The sequence below is a fragment of the Oncorhynchus tshawytscha genome, linkage group LG04, assembly GCF_018296145.1.
Source record: "Oncorhynchus tshawytscha isolate Ot180627B linkage group LG04, Otsh_v2.0, whole genome shotgun sequence".
Lineage (NCBI taxonomy): Eukaryota > Metazoa > Chordata > Actinopteri > Salmoniformes > Salmonidae > Oncorhynchus > Oncorhynchus tshawytscha.
The window spans coordinates 18625330-18642515 of NC_056432.1; the positions used below are offsets into that span (position 1 = coordinate 18625330).

Here is a 17186-nt window from a genome sequence, read left to right on the forward strand (position 1 = left end):
TCCATCTACGTAACATTGCAAAAATCTGAAACTTTCTGTCCAAAAATGATGCAGAAAAATTAATCCATGCTTTTGTCACTTCTAGGTTAGACTACTGCAATGCTCTACTTTCCGGCTACCCGGATAAAGCACTAAATAAACTTCAGTTAGTGCTAAATACGGCTGCTAGAATCCTGACTAGAACCAAAATATTTGATCATATTACTCCAGTGCTAGCCTCTCTACACTGGCTTCCTGTCAAAGCAAGGGCTGATTTTCAAGGTTTTACTGCTAACCTACAAAGCATTACATGGGCTTGCTCCTACCTATCTCTCTGATTTGGTCCTGCCGTACATACCTACACGTACGCTACGGTCACAAGACGCAGGCCTCCTAATTGTCCCTAGAATTTCTAAGCAAACAGCTGGAGGCAGGGCTTTCTCCTATAGAGCTCCATTTTTATGAAACGGTCTGCCTACCCATGTCAGAGACGCAAACTCGGTCTCAACCTTTAAGTCTTTACTGAAGACTCATCTCTTCAGTGGGTCATATGATTGAGTGTAGTCTGGCCCAGGAGTGGGAAGGTGAACGGAAAGGCTCTGGAGCAACGAACCGCCCTTGCTGTCTCTGCCTGGCCGGTTCCCCTCTTTCCACTGGGATTCTCTGCCTCTAACCCTATTACAGGGGCTGAGTCACTGGCTTACTGGGGCTCTCTCATCAAATCAGTGATACATGTATTACATAAGGATGCAGTCGATGATATAGAGTACAGTATATACGTATGCATATGAGATTAATAATGTAGGGTATGTAAACATTATATAAGGTAGTATTGTTTAAAGTGGCTAGTGATATATTTACATCATTTCCCATCAATTCCCATTATTAAAGTGGCTGGAGTTGAGTCAGTGTCAGTGTCAGTGTGTTGGCAGCAGCCACTCAATGTTAGTGGTGGCTGTTTAACAGTCTGATGGCCTTGAGATAGAAGCTGTTTTTCAGTCTCTCGGTCCCAGCTTTGATGCACCTGTACTGACCTCGCCTTCTGGATGATAGCGGGGTGAACAGGCAGTGGCTCGGGTTGTTGATGTCCTTGATGATCTTTATGGCCTTCCTGTAACATCGGGTGGTGTAGGTGTCCTGGAGGGCAGGTAGTTTGCCCCCGGTGATGCGTTGTGCAGACCTCACTACCCTCTGGAGAGCCTTACGGTTGAGGGCGGAGCAGTTGCCGTACCAGGCGGTGATACAGTCCGCCAGGATGCTCTCGATTGTGCATCTGTAGAAGTTTGTGAGTGCTTTTGGTGACAAGCCGAATTTCTTCAGCCTCCTGAGGTTGAAGAGGCGCTGCTGCGCCTTCTTCACGATGCTGTCTGTGTGAGTGGACCAATTCAGTTTGTCTGTGATGTGTATGCCGAGGAACTTAAAACTTGCTACCCTCTCCACTACTGTTCCATCGATGTGGATAGGGGGTGTTCCCTCTGCTGTTTCCTGAAGTCCACAATCATCTCCTTAGTTTTGTTGACGTTGAGTGTGAGGTTATTTTCCTGACACCACACTCCGAGGGCCCTCACCTCCTCCCTGTAGGCCGTCTCGTCGTTGTTGGTAATCAAGCCTACCACTGTTGTGTCGTCCGCAAACTTGATGATTGAGTTGGAGGCGTGCGTGGCCACGCAGTCGTGGGTGAACAGGGAGTACAGGAGAGGGCTCAGAACGCACCCTTGTGGGGCCCCAGTGTTGAGGATCAGCGGGGAGGAGATGTTGTTGCCTACCCTCACCACCTGGGGGCGGCCCGTCAGGAAGTCCAGTACCCAGTTGCACAGGGCAGGGTCGAGACCCAGGGTCTCGAGCTTGATGACGAGCTTGGAGGGTACTATGGTATTGAATGCCGAGCTGTAGTCGATGAACAGCATTCTCACATAGGTATTCCTCTTGTCCAGATGGGGTTAGGGCAGTGTGCAGTGTGGTTGAGATTGCATCGTCTGTGGACCTATTTGGGCGGTAAGCAAATTGGAGTGGGTCTAGGGTGTCAGGTAGGGTGGAGGTGATATGGTCCTTGACTAGTCTCTCAAAGCACTTCATGATGACGGATGTGAGTGCTACGGGCGGTAGTCGTTTAGCTCAGTTACCTTAGCTTTCTTGGGAACAGGAACAATGGTGGCCCTCTTGAAGCATGTGGGAACAGCAGACTGGTATAGGGATTGATTGAATATGTCCGTAAACACACCGGCCAGCTGGTCTGCGCATGCTCTGAGGGCGCAGCTGGGGATGCCGTCTGGGCCTGCAGCCTTGCGAGGGTTAACACGTTTAAATGTCTTACTCACCTCGGCTGCAGTGAAGGAGAGACCGCATGTTTTCATTGCAGGCCGTGTCAGTGGCACTGTAATGTCCTCAAAGCGGGCAAAAAGGTTATTTAGTCTGCCTGGGAGCAAGACATCCTGGTCCGTGACTGGGCTGGATTTCTTCCTGTAGTCCGTGATTGACTGTAGACCCTGCCACATGCCTCTTGTGTCTGAGCCGTTGAATTGAGATTCTACTTTGTCTCTGTACTGACGCTTAGCTTGTTTAATAGCCTTGCGGAGCGAATAGCTGCACTGTTTGTATTCAGTCATGTTACCAGTCACCTTGCCCTGATTAAAAGCAGTGGTTCGCGCTTTCAGTTTCACACGAATGCTGCCATCAATCCACGGTTTCTGGTTAGGGAATGTTTTAATCGTTGCTATGGGAACGACATCTTCAACACACGTTCTAATGAACTCGCACACTGAATCAGCGTATTCGTCAATATTGTTATCTGAGGCAATACGAAACATCTCCCAGTCCACGTGATGGAAGCAGTCTTGGAGTGTGGAGTCAGCTTGGTCAGACCAGCGTTGAACAGACCTCGGCTTGGGAGCCTCTTGTTTTAGTTTCTGTCTGTAGGCAGGGATCAACAAAATGGAGTCGTGGTCAGCTTTTCCGAAAGGGGGGCGGGGCAGGGCCTTATATGCATCGCGGAAGTTAGAGTAACAATGATCCAAGGTCTTTCCACCCCTGGTTGCGCAATCGATATGCTGATAAAATTTAGGGAGTCTTGTTTTCAGATTAGCCTTGTTAAAATCCCCAGCTACAATGAATGCAGCCTCCGGATAAATCGTTTCCAGTTTGCAGAGAGTTAAATAAAGTTGTTCAGAGCCATCGATGTGTCTGCTTGGGGGGGGATATATACGGCTGTGATTATAATCGAAGAGAATTCTCTTGGTAGATAATGCGGTCTACATTTGATTGTGAGGAATTCTAAATCAGGTGAACAGAAGGATTTGAGTTCCAGTATGTTTCTGTCATCACACCATGTCACGTTGGCCATAAGGCATACGCCCCCGCCCCTCTTCTTACCAGAAAGATGTTTGTTTCTGTCGGCGCGATGCGTGGAGAAACCCGCTGGCTGCACCGCCTCGGATAGCGTCTCTCCAGTGAGCCATGTTTCCGTGAAGCAAAGAACGTTACAGTCTCTGATGTCCCTCTGGAATGCTACCCTTGCTCGGATTTCATCAACCTTGTTGTCAAGAGACTGGACATTGGCAAGAAGAATGCTAGGGAGTGGTGCACGGTGTGCCCGTCTCCGGAGTCTGACCAGAAGGCCGCCTCGTTTCCCTCTTTTTCGGAGTCGTTTTTTTGGGTCGCTGCATAGAATCCACTCCGTTGTCCTGTTTGTAAGGCAGAACACAGGATCCGCGTCACGAAAAACATATTCTTGGTCGTACTGATGGTGAGTTGACGCTGATCTTATATTCAGTAGTTCTTCTCGACTGTATGTAATGAAACCTAAGATGACCTGGGGTACTAATGTAAGAAATAACACGTAAAAAAACAAAAAACTGCATAGTTTCCTAGGAACGCGAAGCGAGGCGGCCATCTCTGTCGGCGCCGGAAGTAGGAAGGGGTGCGTCACCTGAGTGGGTTGATTCACTGATGTGGTCATCCTGTCTGGGTTGGCGCCCCCCCCTTGGGTTGTGCCGTGGCGGAGATCTTTGTGGGCTATACTCAGCCTTGTCTCAGGATGGTAAGTTGGTGGTTGAAGATATCCCTCTAGTGGTGTGGGGGCTGTGCTTTGGCAAAGTGGGTGGGGTTATATCCTTCCTGTTTGGCCCTGTCCGGGGGTGTCCTCGGATGGGGCCACAGTGTCTCCTGACCCCTCCTGTCTCAGCCTCCAGTATTTATGCTGCAGTAGTTTATGTGTTGGGGGGCTAGGGTCAGTTTGTTATATCTGGAGTACTTCTCCTGTCCTATTCGGTGTCCTGTGTGAATCTAAGTGTGCGTTCTCTCTCTTTCTTTCTCTCTCTCGGAGGACCTGAGCCCTAGGACCATGCCCCAGGACTACCTGACATGATGACTCCTTGCTGTCCCCAGTCCACCTGGCTGTGCTGCTGCTCCAGTTTCAACTGTTCTGCCTTATTATTATTCGACCATGCTGGTAATTTATGAACATTTGAACATCTTGGCCATGTTCTGTTATAATCTCCACCCGGCACAGCCAGAAGAGGACTGGCCACCCCACATAGCCTGGTTCCTCTCTAGGTTTTTTCCTAGGTTTTGGCCTTTCTAGGGAGTTTTTCCTAGCCACCGTGCTTCTACACCTGCATTGCTTGCTGTTTGGGGTTTTAGGCTGGGTTTCTGTACAGCACTTTGAGATATCAGCCTATGTACGAAGGGCTATATAAATAAATTTGATTTGATTTGATGTGCAACCGGAATAGAGTGGAGCTCTGATGAACATGGACTGATATGCAAACTGAGCCAGTGACTGCCTCTGATGCAGTTGTGGCAGATTGCAGTGTTTTTGTGGAGGCTTCTGTCACCCATGATGGAACATCTCATCCTACATCCAGGACAACACTCCTTGGTATCAGACGGATGCAGCTACTGCAACACTGGACTGGCCTGAGGCAGCAGGGGAAACTCACTGCCCTGGACTGTGCTGACCACTGTCACCCATTGGAGGCAGGTAGCCTAGTGGTTAGAGCGTTGGACTAGTAACCAAAAGGTTGCAAGATCGAATCCCCGAGCTGACAAGCTGTCGTTCTGCCCTGAACAAGGCAGTTAACCCACTGTTCCTAGGCCATCATTGAAAATAAGAATTTGTTCTTAACTGACTTGCCTAGTTAAATAAAGGTAAAATTAAATTAAATTCCATGTACCAGAATGCTGCCATTGGCAAGGACATTCTCACCTTTACTGTTAAGGCGAGGCAGCAAGTTCTACCAACAAAATATAAACTAGTACTCTGGTACCCTGCAAGCCATAACCCATTTTGTATTATACATGTGTCAAATGTAATGGAGTCCATGTTGTGAATGGTTGCTGTTCCTACAAGGATTTGTACTATTGCTAGTCATGACCTCTTTGTCGACCTGATAGCCAGCGAGGTGAGACCGGTAGTCTCACCAACAGCACACATCCAGGAAGCTGGTTTGATCTAAATTATGAATGTGTTTTCCTGTGTACCAAATACGCCAGATGTTGTTGCTGTTGTGGGGGGTTACTCATTTGACGGCTACATGGGGCAGGCCTTTACCGATAAGCTGCTGAAATACCAGCCCCTCGTGGCACGCTTGGACAGCCTCATGCATACAGGGACCTATGAAATGTTTGGATCCTTTTTTACTGTAAAATTTGATTGGTGGACTCAAAGTATTTAAATGTATGTGTGCTACCTGTAGGAGTCGAGAGGCACGCAGAACTCCTCTGTAGGTAATGACATCCCCAGACACATGGAGCCCTCCATCACTCTGAACGGGATGGAAAAGTGGTTTATGATCTGTAAGGGAGACATGAGAAAGAGACACGTTGTTCAGATAGAAATTATATTCTCTGGGGTCACATTTAGTACCTTCTGGGGTTCGAGTTAAGTACAGTGGAGAGAGAAGGAAGAGGGGTAGGGAAGCAATCCCCCCCCCCCCGGTGACTGTAACTTGCCTGGAAGGGAGAGCGGATCTTGATGTGCTTGCTTCCCTGCACAGAGTAGATCTGACAGACCAGGAAGCGGGTGACCCCAGAGACTTTGTGCATGACACTGTACATACCACGCCCCACTTTAATCAACGGAATCATGCTGGCTGAAGTGTGGCCCGCCGGAGCTGAGGGCAAGAACATCAAAAGCCATGAGATCAACGGCTAAATTGACCCTAGACCCAGCGAACTACTTGTGTTAGCTCCGCAAAACAAATGCCAGAGCATTAGGTCAGAACGCTAACACTGTCTTTGACCCAGGGTCTAAATATCAAGGATCGTATTCATAAAGCAACTCAGAGTAGGAGCGCTGATCTAGGATCAGGTCCCGTGTCCATATAATCTTATTCATTATGATATAAAAAGCAAGACTGATCCCTAGATTAGAAGTCCTACTCTGAATATGGGTGCTGGTCTGCACTGGTGTAACTGTTGTAACTGTGTTGCTTACTGGGCTGTATGTAGTAGTCCTTGGCCACCAGCGAGGTCATGGCAGAGAACTGGTCTGAGTGGGTGGTGGTGCGACGATAGTCCATGTTGACACTCTCTCCGTTCTGCAGCTCTACACGGTTTTCTGTGGCCTCACAGCCCAGGGGGCAGAACATCTCACTGTACACCACTGACACAGTCAGACCCAGACGGTTCTTCACCACGAACGGCGCCTCGTCCTCCTGGAAACTCTCTGATGTCTGCTTGGCCGCCTCCGCAAAGGCCTACCATGCATTCACAAGCACGTTGGGATGTACAAGAAATAAGGACTACACCAAGCTATCCCAACACATTAAAAACAACCCACTTAGACATAAAAAGTTATTCTTTAAAATGTTTTATTGTGATTATTATTGACAGTATAGATTACGTGATTCCATAATTAATTTTTTTAATTGTTCACAAAAAAGTAATATTTTCAGCTAGTCAATTGAATAGCACATACAAGAGTGCTGGTGTGTGACGTCATTGACTTACCGTTCCCAGGTTACTGAGCATGCCCAGTCCACACTTGGAGAGGGTGATGTTGAGCTGGTCCTTGCTGCTGATGCTGATGATAGTCTTGTAATCTGGGATGCTGTAGTCTACTTCATCTGATATACCTGAGTATTTTACTGGCTTCTTCTTCATCTGCAGTTGGGGGAAATCATGGCCGTTAAGTGTGTGGTGGACAGTGTGTTTACACTATCTGGATGAGCGATGTGTGTGGAACATGGGACAGTGTTTGTGAGTTTGTGTGTGTGTGGTGTGAATGAGAAATTATTTAAAGGTTGACATTGGGCAGAAAATCTTTTTTTTTTTAAAGTTTTCTGCTGTATAACTGATCAATGCACTATCATACCATATCTCTATAGCTTCCGTCCAAAAATAAATCCTGTGAAATGACGTCAACACATACTGGAAGAGTTACTGGCTAGCTTTTTTGTCACCTAAAACCCTCACAAACTTCTACAGATGCACAATTGAGAGCATCCTGTCGGGCTGTATCACCATCTGGTACGGCAACTGCACCGCCCACAACCGCAAGGCTCTCCAGAGGATGGTGCGGTCTGTAGAACGCATCACCGGGGGCAAACGAACTGCCCTCCAGGACACCTACAGCACCCGATGTCACAGGAAGGCCAAAAAGATCATCAAGGACAACAACCACCCGAGCCACTGCCTGTTCACCCCGCTACCATCCAGAAGACGAGGTCAGTACTGATGCATCAAAGCTGGGACCGAGAGACTGAAAAACAGCTTCTATCTCAAAGCCATCAGACTGTTAAACAGCCATCACTAACACAGAGAGGCTGCTGCCTACATACAGACTTAAAATCATTGGCTACTTTAATAAATGGATCACTAGCCACTTTAACAATGCCACTTTAATAATGTTTACATGTCTTGCATTACTCATCTCCTATGTATATACTGTATTTTATACCATCTATTGCATCTTTCCTATGCCTCTGACATTGCTCATCCATATATTTATATTCTTATTCCATTCCTTACTTAGATTTGTGTGTATTAGGTAGTTTTGTGGAATTGTTAGATCACTTGTTAGATATTGCTGCACTGTCGGAACTAGAAGCACAAGCATTCCGCTGCACTCACAATAACATCTGCTAACCATGTGTATGTGAGCAATACAATTTCATTTGCTACAGTAGCTAGCTTAGCTAACGAACTAGCAACGTTTGTAGCGGCATGCATGACCAGAATGACACATCGATGAACCACCAAAGGCACACCCCATTTCTGTTAGAAGATTGAGTAAGAGGCGGAGTTGGACCGTTTTTCGTGCCCAAAGTCGACCTTTAAGGGTCACCTTTAATCCCAGAGTCCAGGATCTGAAGCCGTCTCTGATATCGTCCTCTAGGGGCTCCAGCAGAGGCTCCCACAACCCCATCACCTCGTTGAAGTAGTGAACCTAAACACACAACACTATGTTACAGTACACCAAATGCAGTCTGACTAAACCCACAGTTGAAGTTGGAAGTTTACATTCACTTAGGTTGGAGTCATTAAAACTTGTTTTTCAACCACTCCACAAATTTCTTGTAAACAAACTATAGTTTTGGCAAGTCGGTTAGGACATCTACTTTGTGAATGACACAAGTCATTTTTCCAACAATTGTTTACAGACAGATTATTTCACTTATTCACTGTATCACAATTCCAGTGGGTCAGACGTTTACATACACTAAGTTGACTGTGCCTTTAAACAGCTTGGAAAATTCCAGAAAATGATGTCATGGCTTTAGAAGCATCTGATAGGCTAATTGACATAATTTGAGTCAATTGGAGGTGTACCTGTGGATGTATTTCAAGGCCTACCTTCAAACTCAGTGCCTCTTTTCTTGACATCATGGGAAAATCAAAAGAAATCAGCCAAGACCTCAGAAAAAAAATTGTAAGTCTGGTTCATCCTTGGGAGCAATTTCGAAAAGCCTGAAGGTACCACATTCATCTGTACAAACAGTAGTACGCAAGTATAAACACCATGGGACCACGCAGCCATCATACAGCTCAGGAAGGAGACGCATTCTGTCTCCTAGAGATGAAAGTACTTTGGTGCGAAAAGTGCAAATCAATCCCAGAACAACAGCAAAGGACCTTGTGAAGATGCTGGAGGAAACAGGCACAAAAGTATCTATATCCACAGTAAAAACGAGTCCTATATTGACATAACCTGAAAGGCCACTCAGCAAGGAAGAACTACGGTTTGCAACTGCACATGGGGACAAAGATCGTACTTTTTGGAGAAATGTCCTATGGTCTGATGAAACAAAAATAGATCTGTTTGGCCATAAAGACCCTCGTTATGTTTGGAGGAAAAAGGGGGAGGCTTGCAAGCCGAAGAACACCATCCCAACTGTGAAGCACAGGGGTGGGAGCATCATGTTGTGGGGGTGCTTTGCAGCAGGAGGGACTGGTGCACGTCACAAAATAGATGGCATCATGAGGGAGGAAAATGATGTGGATATATTGAAGCAACATCTCAAGACATCAGTCAGGTCGCAAATGGGAATGTTTAAAAGGATTAAATGTCAGGAATTATGAAAAACTGAGTTTAAATGTATTTGGCTAAGGTGTATGTAAACTTCCAACTTCAACTGTATATTTTAGTTGAATTGAGGTTGTGTAGAATTTGTGAAAATGTTGTGTAGATGTGTAAAGGTTGTGTAAATGTTTTGTAGATGTTGTTTAGAGGTAGTGTAGAGGTCGCATGCAGAGATGTGCGGTGCCTGACCTCCAGGTTGAGCTGGCTGTGCAGGTTGATGAGGGTGCTCCAGTTCTTGACGTCCCCGTGGAAGGAGGACTTGGCCAGCAGCATGGGGACGGTACGGTGGCCCACCCCTGCCTCCAGGGTCAGGCAGATGGAGGAAATGGCCACCTGCAGGGACTCACCCTGGGGAATCAGCCGGACCAGGGACTGGGCATCCTCGTCTTTACCCTCCTCCTCCAGGAACCACAGCTTGAGATCCCGCCAGGACCGGCGCTCCCACAGGTCTGGGGGCACGGGGCTCTCCAGCTCCGACTGGGGCATGTCTGCACCGGCCGGGCTCAGCACCGACTGGATGGTGATTACTGTGTTGATGATGATGGGCGACACCTGTGGGAAGGGGGCACAGAGGAGAATGGAATGTAAGACACATTACTCTGGTTTTGGCAGCTGTGCCAGAAATAAAAACATAAGAAAAAGTGACAAGGTATTTTATTAGTGAGATGCTTCTTCCCGTTCCGTTTTTTGGCCGTGGCCTACCTTGAGTGTCAGTGCCTTGATGGAGACCTCCATGGCCTGCGGGGAGGTGGAGGACTGGGCGCTCTTGAAGAACACCTGGCAGGGCTGCAGCACAGTGGTCTCCTTGTTCCTCCTCTTCTCCCTCAGGAAGGGGCAGGCCACTACCTTCAGTTCCTTGACCACTGCCGTCATCAGCTGACCATCCGGGTTGCTCTTCATCACCAGCTCGCACTCCATGGTCATGACCAGGGCTGGGGCGTCGGCACGCGTCAGGTCAGCCACAAAGACAATCTCTGGGTTCTTCACCAGAACATTCATCTCCGACTTGACTGCCACTGGAGCTGCAGCACAGACAGAGAGGAAAGCAGGGTGTGTTCATTAGGCATCAAATGGAAGAAAACTGTCAGAAACGGAGTGAAACTATCGGACATTTCACTTTGCACTAATTGGACGTCGTACAAACATGACATTTGTGGTGAATATTGTGTAGTGTGAAATGTGAACATGTCGTACCAGGTTCCTTGAAAGCGGTGGTGGCTGTAACTGTGGGTTTAGTGCTGCTGTTCTTGGGGGCGGCTGAGGAGAAACCTTGTTGGCTGGCCTTGAGGAAGATGTCGGCCACGGTTAGCAGGAACTCCATGCTGGCACAGAGGTAGACATCCTGCACCACCGTCTCCAGAGAGGTGCCTTCACGCCCCTGATTGTAGTTCACCTCCACCATCACGTTCCTCTCAGCGCTCGGACGAATCGCCATCATCCTGACAGACAGAGGCCAGAGGGACAGGTGTACATGATGATTCCTACAGAAAGAGCAATAATAACAATCCCTACAGCAAGGGTCCTAATAACATACCCTATCATAAGTGCACTAAATACCTTGTAATCTGTTTGTCATATGATGTTACATAGAAGAGTGAGTAACTTTTTATTCTACTCTACAGATTCAAAGATTCCATTCTCTCAAAACAATTGACATACCAGATGGAAATACTCATGGGTTTTGATGAACTGGGAGTGCGAGATTAAATTAAAGCTGCTTTGACTATCATGGGGTTGCTAACCAAAGCCATTCATCTTAGCTGTGTGACAGTCCTGTGTGACAGACAGATGGTGAAGCAGTGATGAACATTATGCCACGCTGGAGAACACACACTGAGCCTCGTACATCAACGCCAGCACTGAGCCACGCGCTCATATGTTCACAGTACACACACCACTCTGCGGTATCTCTCCCAGTGTCTGTGAATGTGTACGTAGGCTCAGTACCAAGGTAACTGTGTGTGTGTTTTACCTGGCAGTGATATTCTTGACTCTGCGTCTCTTGTCGTCTAGCAGGCAGTCTGTGAGTTTGACGGAGGCCTTCATGGATCCGTCTGAGAACATGTGGACAGATGTAGAGATTGTTCCCAAGGTGAACTCAGCCAGCATCAGCTGATCATCCCTGGAGTCCAACACCTGCACCTGAATACAGACACATAGGCAGAGACGCACGCCCACAGAGACAGGCACAGACACATAGGCAGAGACGCACGCCCACAGAGACAGGCACAGACACATAGGCAGAGATGCATGCCCACAGAGGCAGGCACAGACACATAGGCAGAGATGCACGCCCACAGAGGCAGGCACAGACACATAGGCATGCAGACAGGCACAGACACATAGGCAGAGATGCACGCCCACAGAGGCAGGCACAGACACATAGGCAGAGAGATGCCCACAGAGGCAGGCACCACAGAGACAGGCACAGAGGCACACATAGGCAGAGATGCACGCCCACAGAGGCAGGCACAGACACATAGGCAAAGACGCACGTCCACAGAGACAGGCACAGACACATATGCAGAGACGCACGCCCGCAGAGACAGGCACAGACACATAGGCAGAGACGCACACCCACAGAGACAGGCACATACACACACTTTCTGGTAAGAATATCTAAGTGGATGGAGTTTTCTGTGGTCAATTAGTGCTTGTGAAGGTGTGCAGTGATGCAGTAGTCACCTCAGTCCCATTGGGGCTGTACAGGACCAGAGTCATGGAGTCAAACTTGAAGTCTACTTTGAGTATGTTCTTCAGCTTAGTGCTCTTCTGGGTCTCGACCACTGCAGCAGTTACCACTATGTTTCCTACAGACAGGGTTCAACATGATTATCAATATCACAATCATCCAAATATTAAGACTCACACACACATTCAACCCAACTGTTCTCACCGCTGGTGGAGATAGTACCAGTACCTCCTGTGCCCTGCGAGCCTTTGGTAGTGGCAGTGTCGGAGTGATCCACTGTAGACGGAGGAGGACGAGAGGAAGCAGCGTCTGACGTCTCTGACATGTTCTCACCCAGAGTCCTCAACACCACCGTCATGTCATCCTGACTCAGGATCAGCTAGTAAGACAAAAACACACACACACATCCACCCCGTTACACAAATGTATCAACAACCATCATTTCATACTAACATTTCTTGTTCATTGAGAGTTGGCTTTAACTAACAGACACACACACTGACACATACACACATACAGACACACACTCACATTCATAGGTTTGAGGTGGGCAGTGATCTTTATGTCAGGGATGCTGTGGTACCAGGAGGCTGACAGGTTCCTCTGGATGGACAGGTCCAGGTTGACCGGCTTCAGAACCTGGATCTCCCCCTGAAATCTCCCCTTCTCAAAGGTGGTTCTGCACAATCAAACACAACAAACAAACATACATCCAGGGATGGACCAGATATACAAAAGTAACTGAAACACACAGAACTCTGTCTTTTGTCAAGAAACACCTCACATCCCTGTGAACAAATGAAGTCATCCGTTCACTTTAAACAACTGCGAATCCATGAGGTTTAATTCTGGTTCCGTATACAGAACTGGCTGACTACTGGTGTGCTTTACTAGCAACCCTGTTCTGTCTCACCTGTACATCTTCAGGTCACTGAGGACCACGGTCATGGTGTCGATGATGGGAGGGATCTTGACATGCGTCTGGGAGTCGACCAAGGCAAAGCAGTTCTTGACCGTGACCATACCGAGGTCAGCCACAGTGACGTTGGTGGAGGAGGACGACTGCGGCAGGAAGACAAGAGGAGCTTTGAAGTCTACATCCAGAGAGATGCGCACGCTGCGCTCAGCCAGCTCCATCACCCCTGTGGCTGCCTTTTCCGCTGCCTGCACCGTCACCTCAGCCAGGGCCTCCTTGGCCACCTGGAAATTGTTGATGAAAGCCTGGGGGAGAGGGAGGTGAATGAGGAGGAAGAGAAGGGGTGGGACAAAGAGCAGTCGCGTTACAGAGTTCTCATCGATGGTCATATGACGTAGGACAATCCAGAACTGAAAAAGTGCACCGAATGTGATTAGGCTTGGTAAGTTCTGGGGCATTTTGGTACCGTTACTATAAGTAAGGCCATGGTTTTCAACACCCTGGAATAGTGTTGCTGGCAGCTGAATTTATGAAACACGAGAGATGGTGTCTCTTACCAGGATGGAGGAGACAAACTTGTTGAGGAAGATGACCTGGATGCAGCCCACTGTCAGGGTGATGCTGGTGTCCACTTTACCCATGTCTAGATAGGCATCGCCCTCAGTGGCGTCCGTGTGGTTCACCATGCGGAAAGCAAACACCTCCTTATCAGCTATGGACACACACTAGGATGCAGACGCCATACAAATATAGCAGCAGAAAGCAAAAACAACAATCATAATTTCTCGTGAATGTGGCCCCTTGACTGGGAAAATAACATCTCTAAAGTAAAACAAATGGCAAAGATTAGGTGATGTTTGTTCAAATGGCAAAGATTAGATTTGGCGTTATTTCAAATTTTAATATGTCAACTTTTCATTTGATTCTTTTTGGATACTGGAGGCCATGAGTGAGCCTTGTGAGTATGGTAGTCAATGACTGCTGGGTCGTGTTCATTAGGGAACGCAAAGGAAAACATTGAGCAAAAGTTACCTGCTTGTACAGTGCCTCCTTATCACAGTCCAGGATGACTATGTTCTTCAGGTTGGCCAGAACCTCCACCGCCTTTCTCCTCATCAGCACCTCCGACACCAGGCCTGGAACATAGAACAAAGAGGCAGAACACTGAGGAGCAGGTCTAGGTCTAGAACAAGTCTAAAACAAGGCAACAGTAAACATGTCGTCCCCCACAAATAACGAATGATGCAAGCTTGTTCAAAGTTTGGAACTTCAGTTGATTACTATAGCGCCCCCTTTGGCCAATCAGTGTAATTTTGTAAATGCCATATCTCTGTGGTATGGCACATTATTCACCAAAGTTTTGTCAAAATCGGGCCAGCGGTGTCTGAGATATCACGTGATTAACTAACATACGTACTAGCGGACGGCGACAGATCCATAGTTAGTCCCCCCCCTCGATATTATGGTGGGGCACCACAAAGGTGTGTTCATATCAGTTCCAGAGCCAATAGGAAAAGATCATCAGTGGCCTGAGTATTTCTTCATGTTTACCACAAGGTAGCACTAACATCATTATAATGTGTGTGTGTGTGCGTGTCCTGTCCACACAACTAATCACACAAACACATAATTGTATGCAATATCATAATTCATGCACGCAGCTGTTGTGGATGTGTGTCGCGGAAGCAGACTTGCGTCGGGGACGGCGACGTGTGTCGCGGACGTGTGTTGCGGACGATGACTTGTGTTGTGGACGTGTGTTGCGGACGATGACTTGTGTTGCGGACGTGTGTTGCGGACGGTGACTTGTGTTGCGGACGTGTGTTGCGGACGGTGACTTGTGTTGCAGACGTGTGACTTGTGTTGCGGACGTGTGTTGCGGACGGTGACTTGTGTTTTGCGGACGGTGACTTGTGTTGAGGACGGTGACTTGTGTTGCAGACGGTGACTTGTGTTGCAGACGGTGACTTGTGTTGGACGGTGACTTGTGTTGCGGACGGTGACTTGTGTTGCGGACGGTGACTTGTGTTGCGGACGGTGACTTGTGTTGCGGACGGTGACTTGTGTAGCGGACGGTGACTTGTGTAGCGGACGGTGACTTGTGTAGCGGACGGTGACTTGTGTAGCGGACGGTGACTTGTGTAGTGGACGGTGACTTGTGTTGCGGACGGTGACTTCTGTTGCAGACAGTGACTTGTGTTGCAGACGTGTGTTGGGGACGGTGACGTGTGTTGCGGACGGTGACTTGTGTTGCGGACGTGTGTTGCGGACGATGACTTGTGTTGAGGACGGGGACTTGTGTTGCGGATGGTGACTTGTGTTGCGAACGGTGACTTGTGTAGCGGACAGTGACTTGTGTAGCGGACGGTGACTTGTGTAGCGGATGGTGACTTGTGTAGCGGACGGTGACTTGTGTAGCGGACGGTGACTTGTGTAGCGGACGGTGACTTGTGTAGCGGACGGTGACTTGTGTTGCGGACGGTGACTTGTGTTGCGGACGGTGACTTGTGTAGCGGACGGTGACTTGTGTTGCGGACGGTGACTTGTGATGATGAATTGTGTTGCGGACGTGTGTTGCGGACGGTGACTTGTGTTGCAGACTTGTGTTGCAGACGTGTGTTGCGGACGATGACTTGTGTTGCGGACGGTGACGTGTGTTGCAGACGTGTGTTGAGGACGGTGACTTGTGTTGCAGACGTGTGTTGCGATCGATGACTTGTGTTGCGGACGTGTGTTGCGGACGGTGACTTGTGTTTTGCGGACGGTGACTTGTGTTGAGGACGGTGACTTGTGTTGCAGACGGTGACTTGTGTTGCAGACGGTGACTTGTGTTGTGGACGGTGACTTGTGTTGCGGACGGTGACTTGTGTTGCGGACGGTGACTTGTGTTGACAGTGACTTGTGTTGCGGACAGTGACTTGTGTTGCGGACGTGACTTGTGTAGCGGACGGTGACTTGTGTAGCGGACGGTGACTTGTGTAGAGGACGGTGACTTGTGTAGCGGACGGTGACTTGTGTAGTGGACGGTGACTTGTGTTGCGGACGGTGACTTCTGTTGCAGACAGTGACTTGTGTTGCAGACGTGTGTTGGGACGGTGACGTGTGTTGCGGACGGTGACTTGTGTTGCGGACGTGTGTTGCGGACGATGACTTGTGTTGAGGACGGGGACTTGTGTAGCGGATGGTGACTTGTGTTGCGAACGGTGACTTGTGTAGCGGACAGTGACTTGTGTAGCGGACGGTGACTTGTGTAGCGGACGGTGACTTGTGTAGCGGACGGTGACTTGTGTAGCGGACGGTGACTTGTGTAGCGGACGGTGACTTGTGTTGCGGACGGTGACTTGTGTTGCGGACGGTGACTTGTGTTGCGGACGGTGACTTGTGTTGCGGACGGTGACTTGTGTTGCGGACGGTGACTTGTGTTGCGGACGATGAATTGTGTTGAGGACGGTGACTTGTGTTGAGGACGGTGACTTGTGTTGCAGACTTGTGTTGCAGACTTGTGTTGCGGACGATGACTGTGTTGCGGACGGTGACGTGTGTTGCAGACGTGTGTTGCGGACGGTGACTTGTGTTGTAGACGTGTGTTGTGACAATGACTTGTGTTGCGGACGTGTGTTGCGGACGGTGACGTGTGTTGCAGACGTGTGTTGCGGACGGTGACTTGTGTTGCAGACGTGTGTTGCGATCGATGACTTGTGTTGCGGACGGACGGTGACTTGTGTTGCGGACGGTGACTTGTGTTGCGGACGGTGACTTGTATTGCGGACGGTGACTTGTAGTGCGGACGGTGACTTGTGTTGCGGACGGTGACTTGTGTTGCGGAAGGTGACTTGTGTTGCGGACGTGTGTTGCGGACGGTGACTTGTGTTGCGGACGTGTGTTGCGGACGTGTGTTGCGGACGGTGACTTGTGTTGCGGACGGTGACTTGTGTTGTAGCGGACGGTGACTTGTGTTGCGGACGGTGACTTGTGTTGCGGACGGTGACTTGTGTTGAGACGGTGACTTGTGTTGAGGACGGTGACTTGTGTTGAGGACGGTGACTTGTGTTGAGGACGGTGACTTGTGTTGCAGACGG

General features: G+C 48.8%; 1 protein-coding gene across 4 annotated transcripts in view; it reads right to left on the reverse strand.

The window, feature by feature from the left end:
• LOC112249461 (vacuolar protein sorting-associated protein 13A-like) overlaps positions 1 to 17186 on the reverse strand; it is an 80323-nt gene that overhangs the window by 43485 nt on the left and 19652 nt on the right. For 2 of the 4 annotated variants that reach the window (XM_042320413.1, XM_042320416.1), the window contains exons 31-45: positions 14140 to 14243; positions 13665 to 13832; positions 13105 to 13412; positions 12723 to 12870; positions 12420 to 12570; positions 12185 to 12309; positions 11472 to 11641; positions 10694 to 10938; positions 10202 to 10521; positions 9689 to 10051; positions 8264 to 8365; positions 6928 to 7080; positions 6413 to 6674; positions 5929 to 6089; positions 5667 to 5770 (exon numbers count right to left, since the gene is read on the reverse strand). In XM_042320413.1, coding sequence (XP_042176347.1) covers positions 5667 to 5770; positions 5929 to 6089; positions 6413 to 6674; positions 6928 to 7080; positions 8264 to 8365; positions 9689 to 10051; positions 10202 to 10521; positions 10694 to 10938; positions 11472 to 11641; positions 12185 to 12309; positions 12420 to 12570; positions 12723 to 12870; positions 13105 to 13412; positions 13665 to 13832; positions 14140 to 14243 — 2884 coding nt within the window. Of the gene's footprint in view, positions 1 to 5666; positions 5771 to 5928; positions 6090 to 6412; positions 6675 to 6927; positions 7081 to 8263; positions 8366 to 9688; positions 10052 to 10201; positions 10522 to 10693; positions 10939 to 11471; positions 11642 to 12184; positions 12310 to 12395; positions 12571 to 12722; positions 12871 to 13104; positions 13413 to 13664; positions 13833 to 14139; positions 14244 to 17186 lie in introns of all 4 variants that reach the window. The other 2 variants (XM_042320412.1, XM_042320414.1) reach the window with 1 other exon arrangement.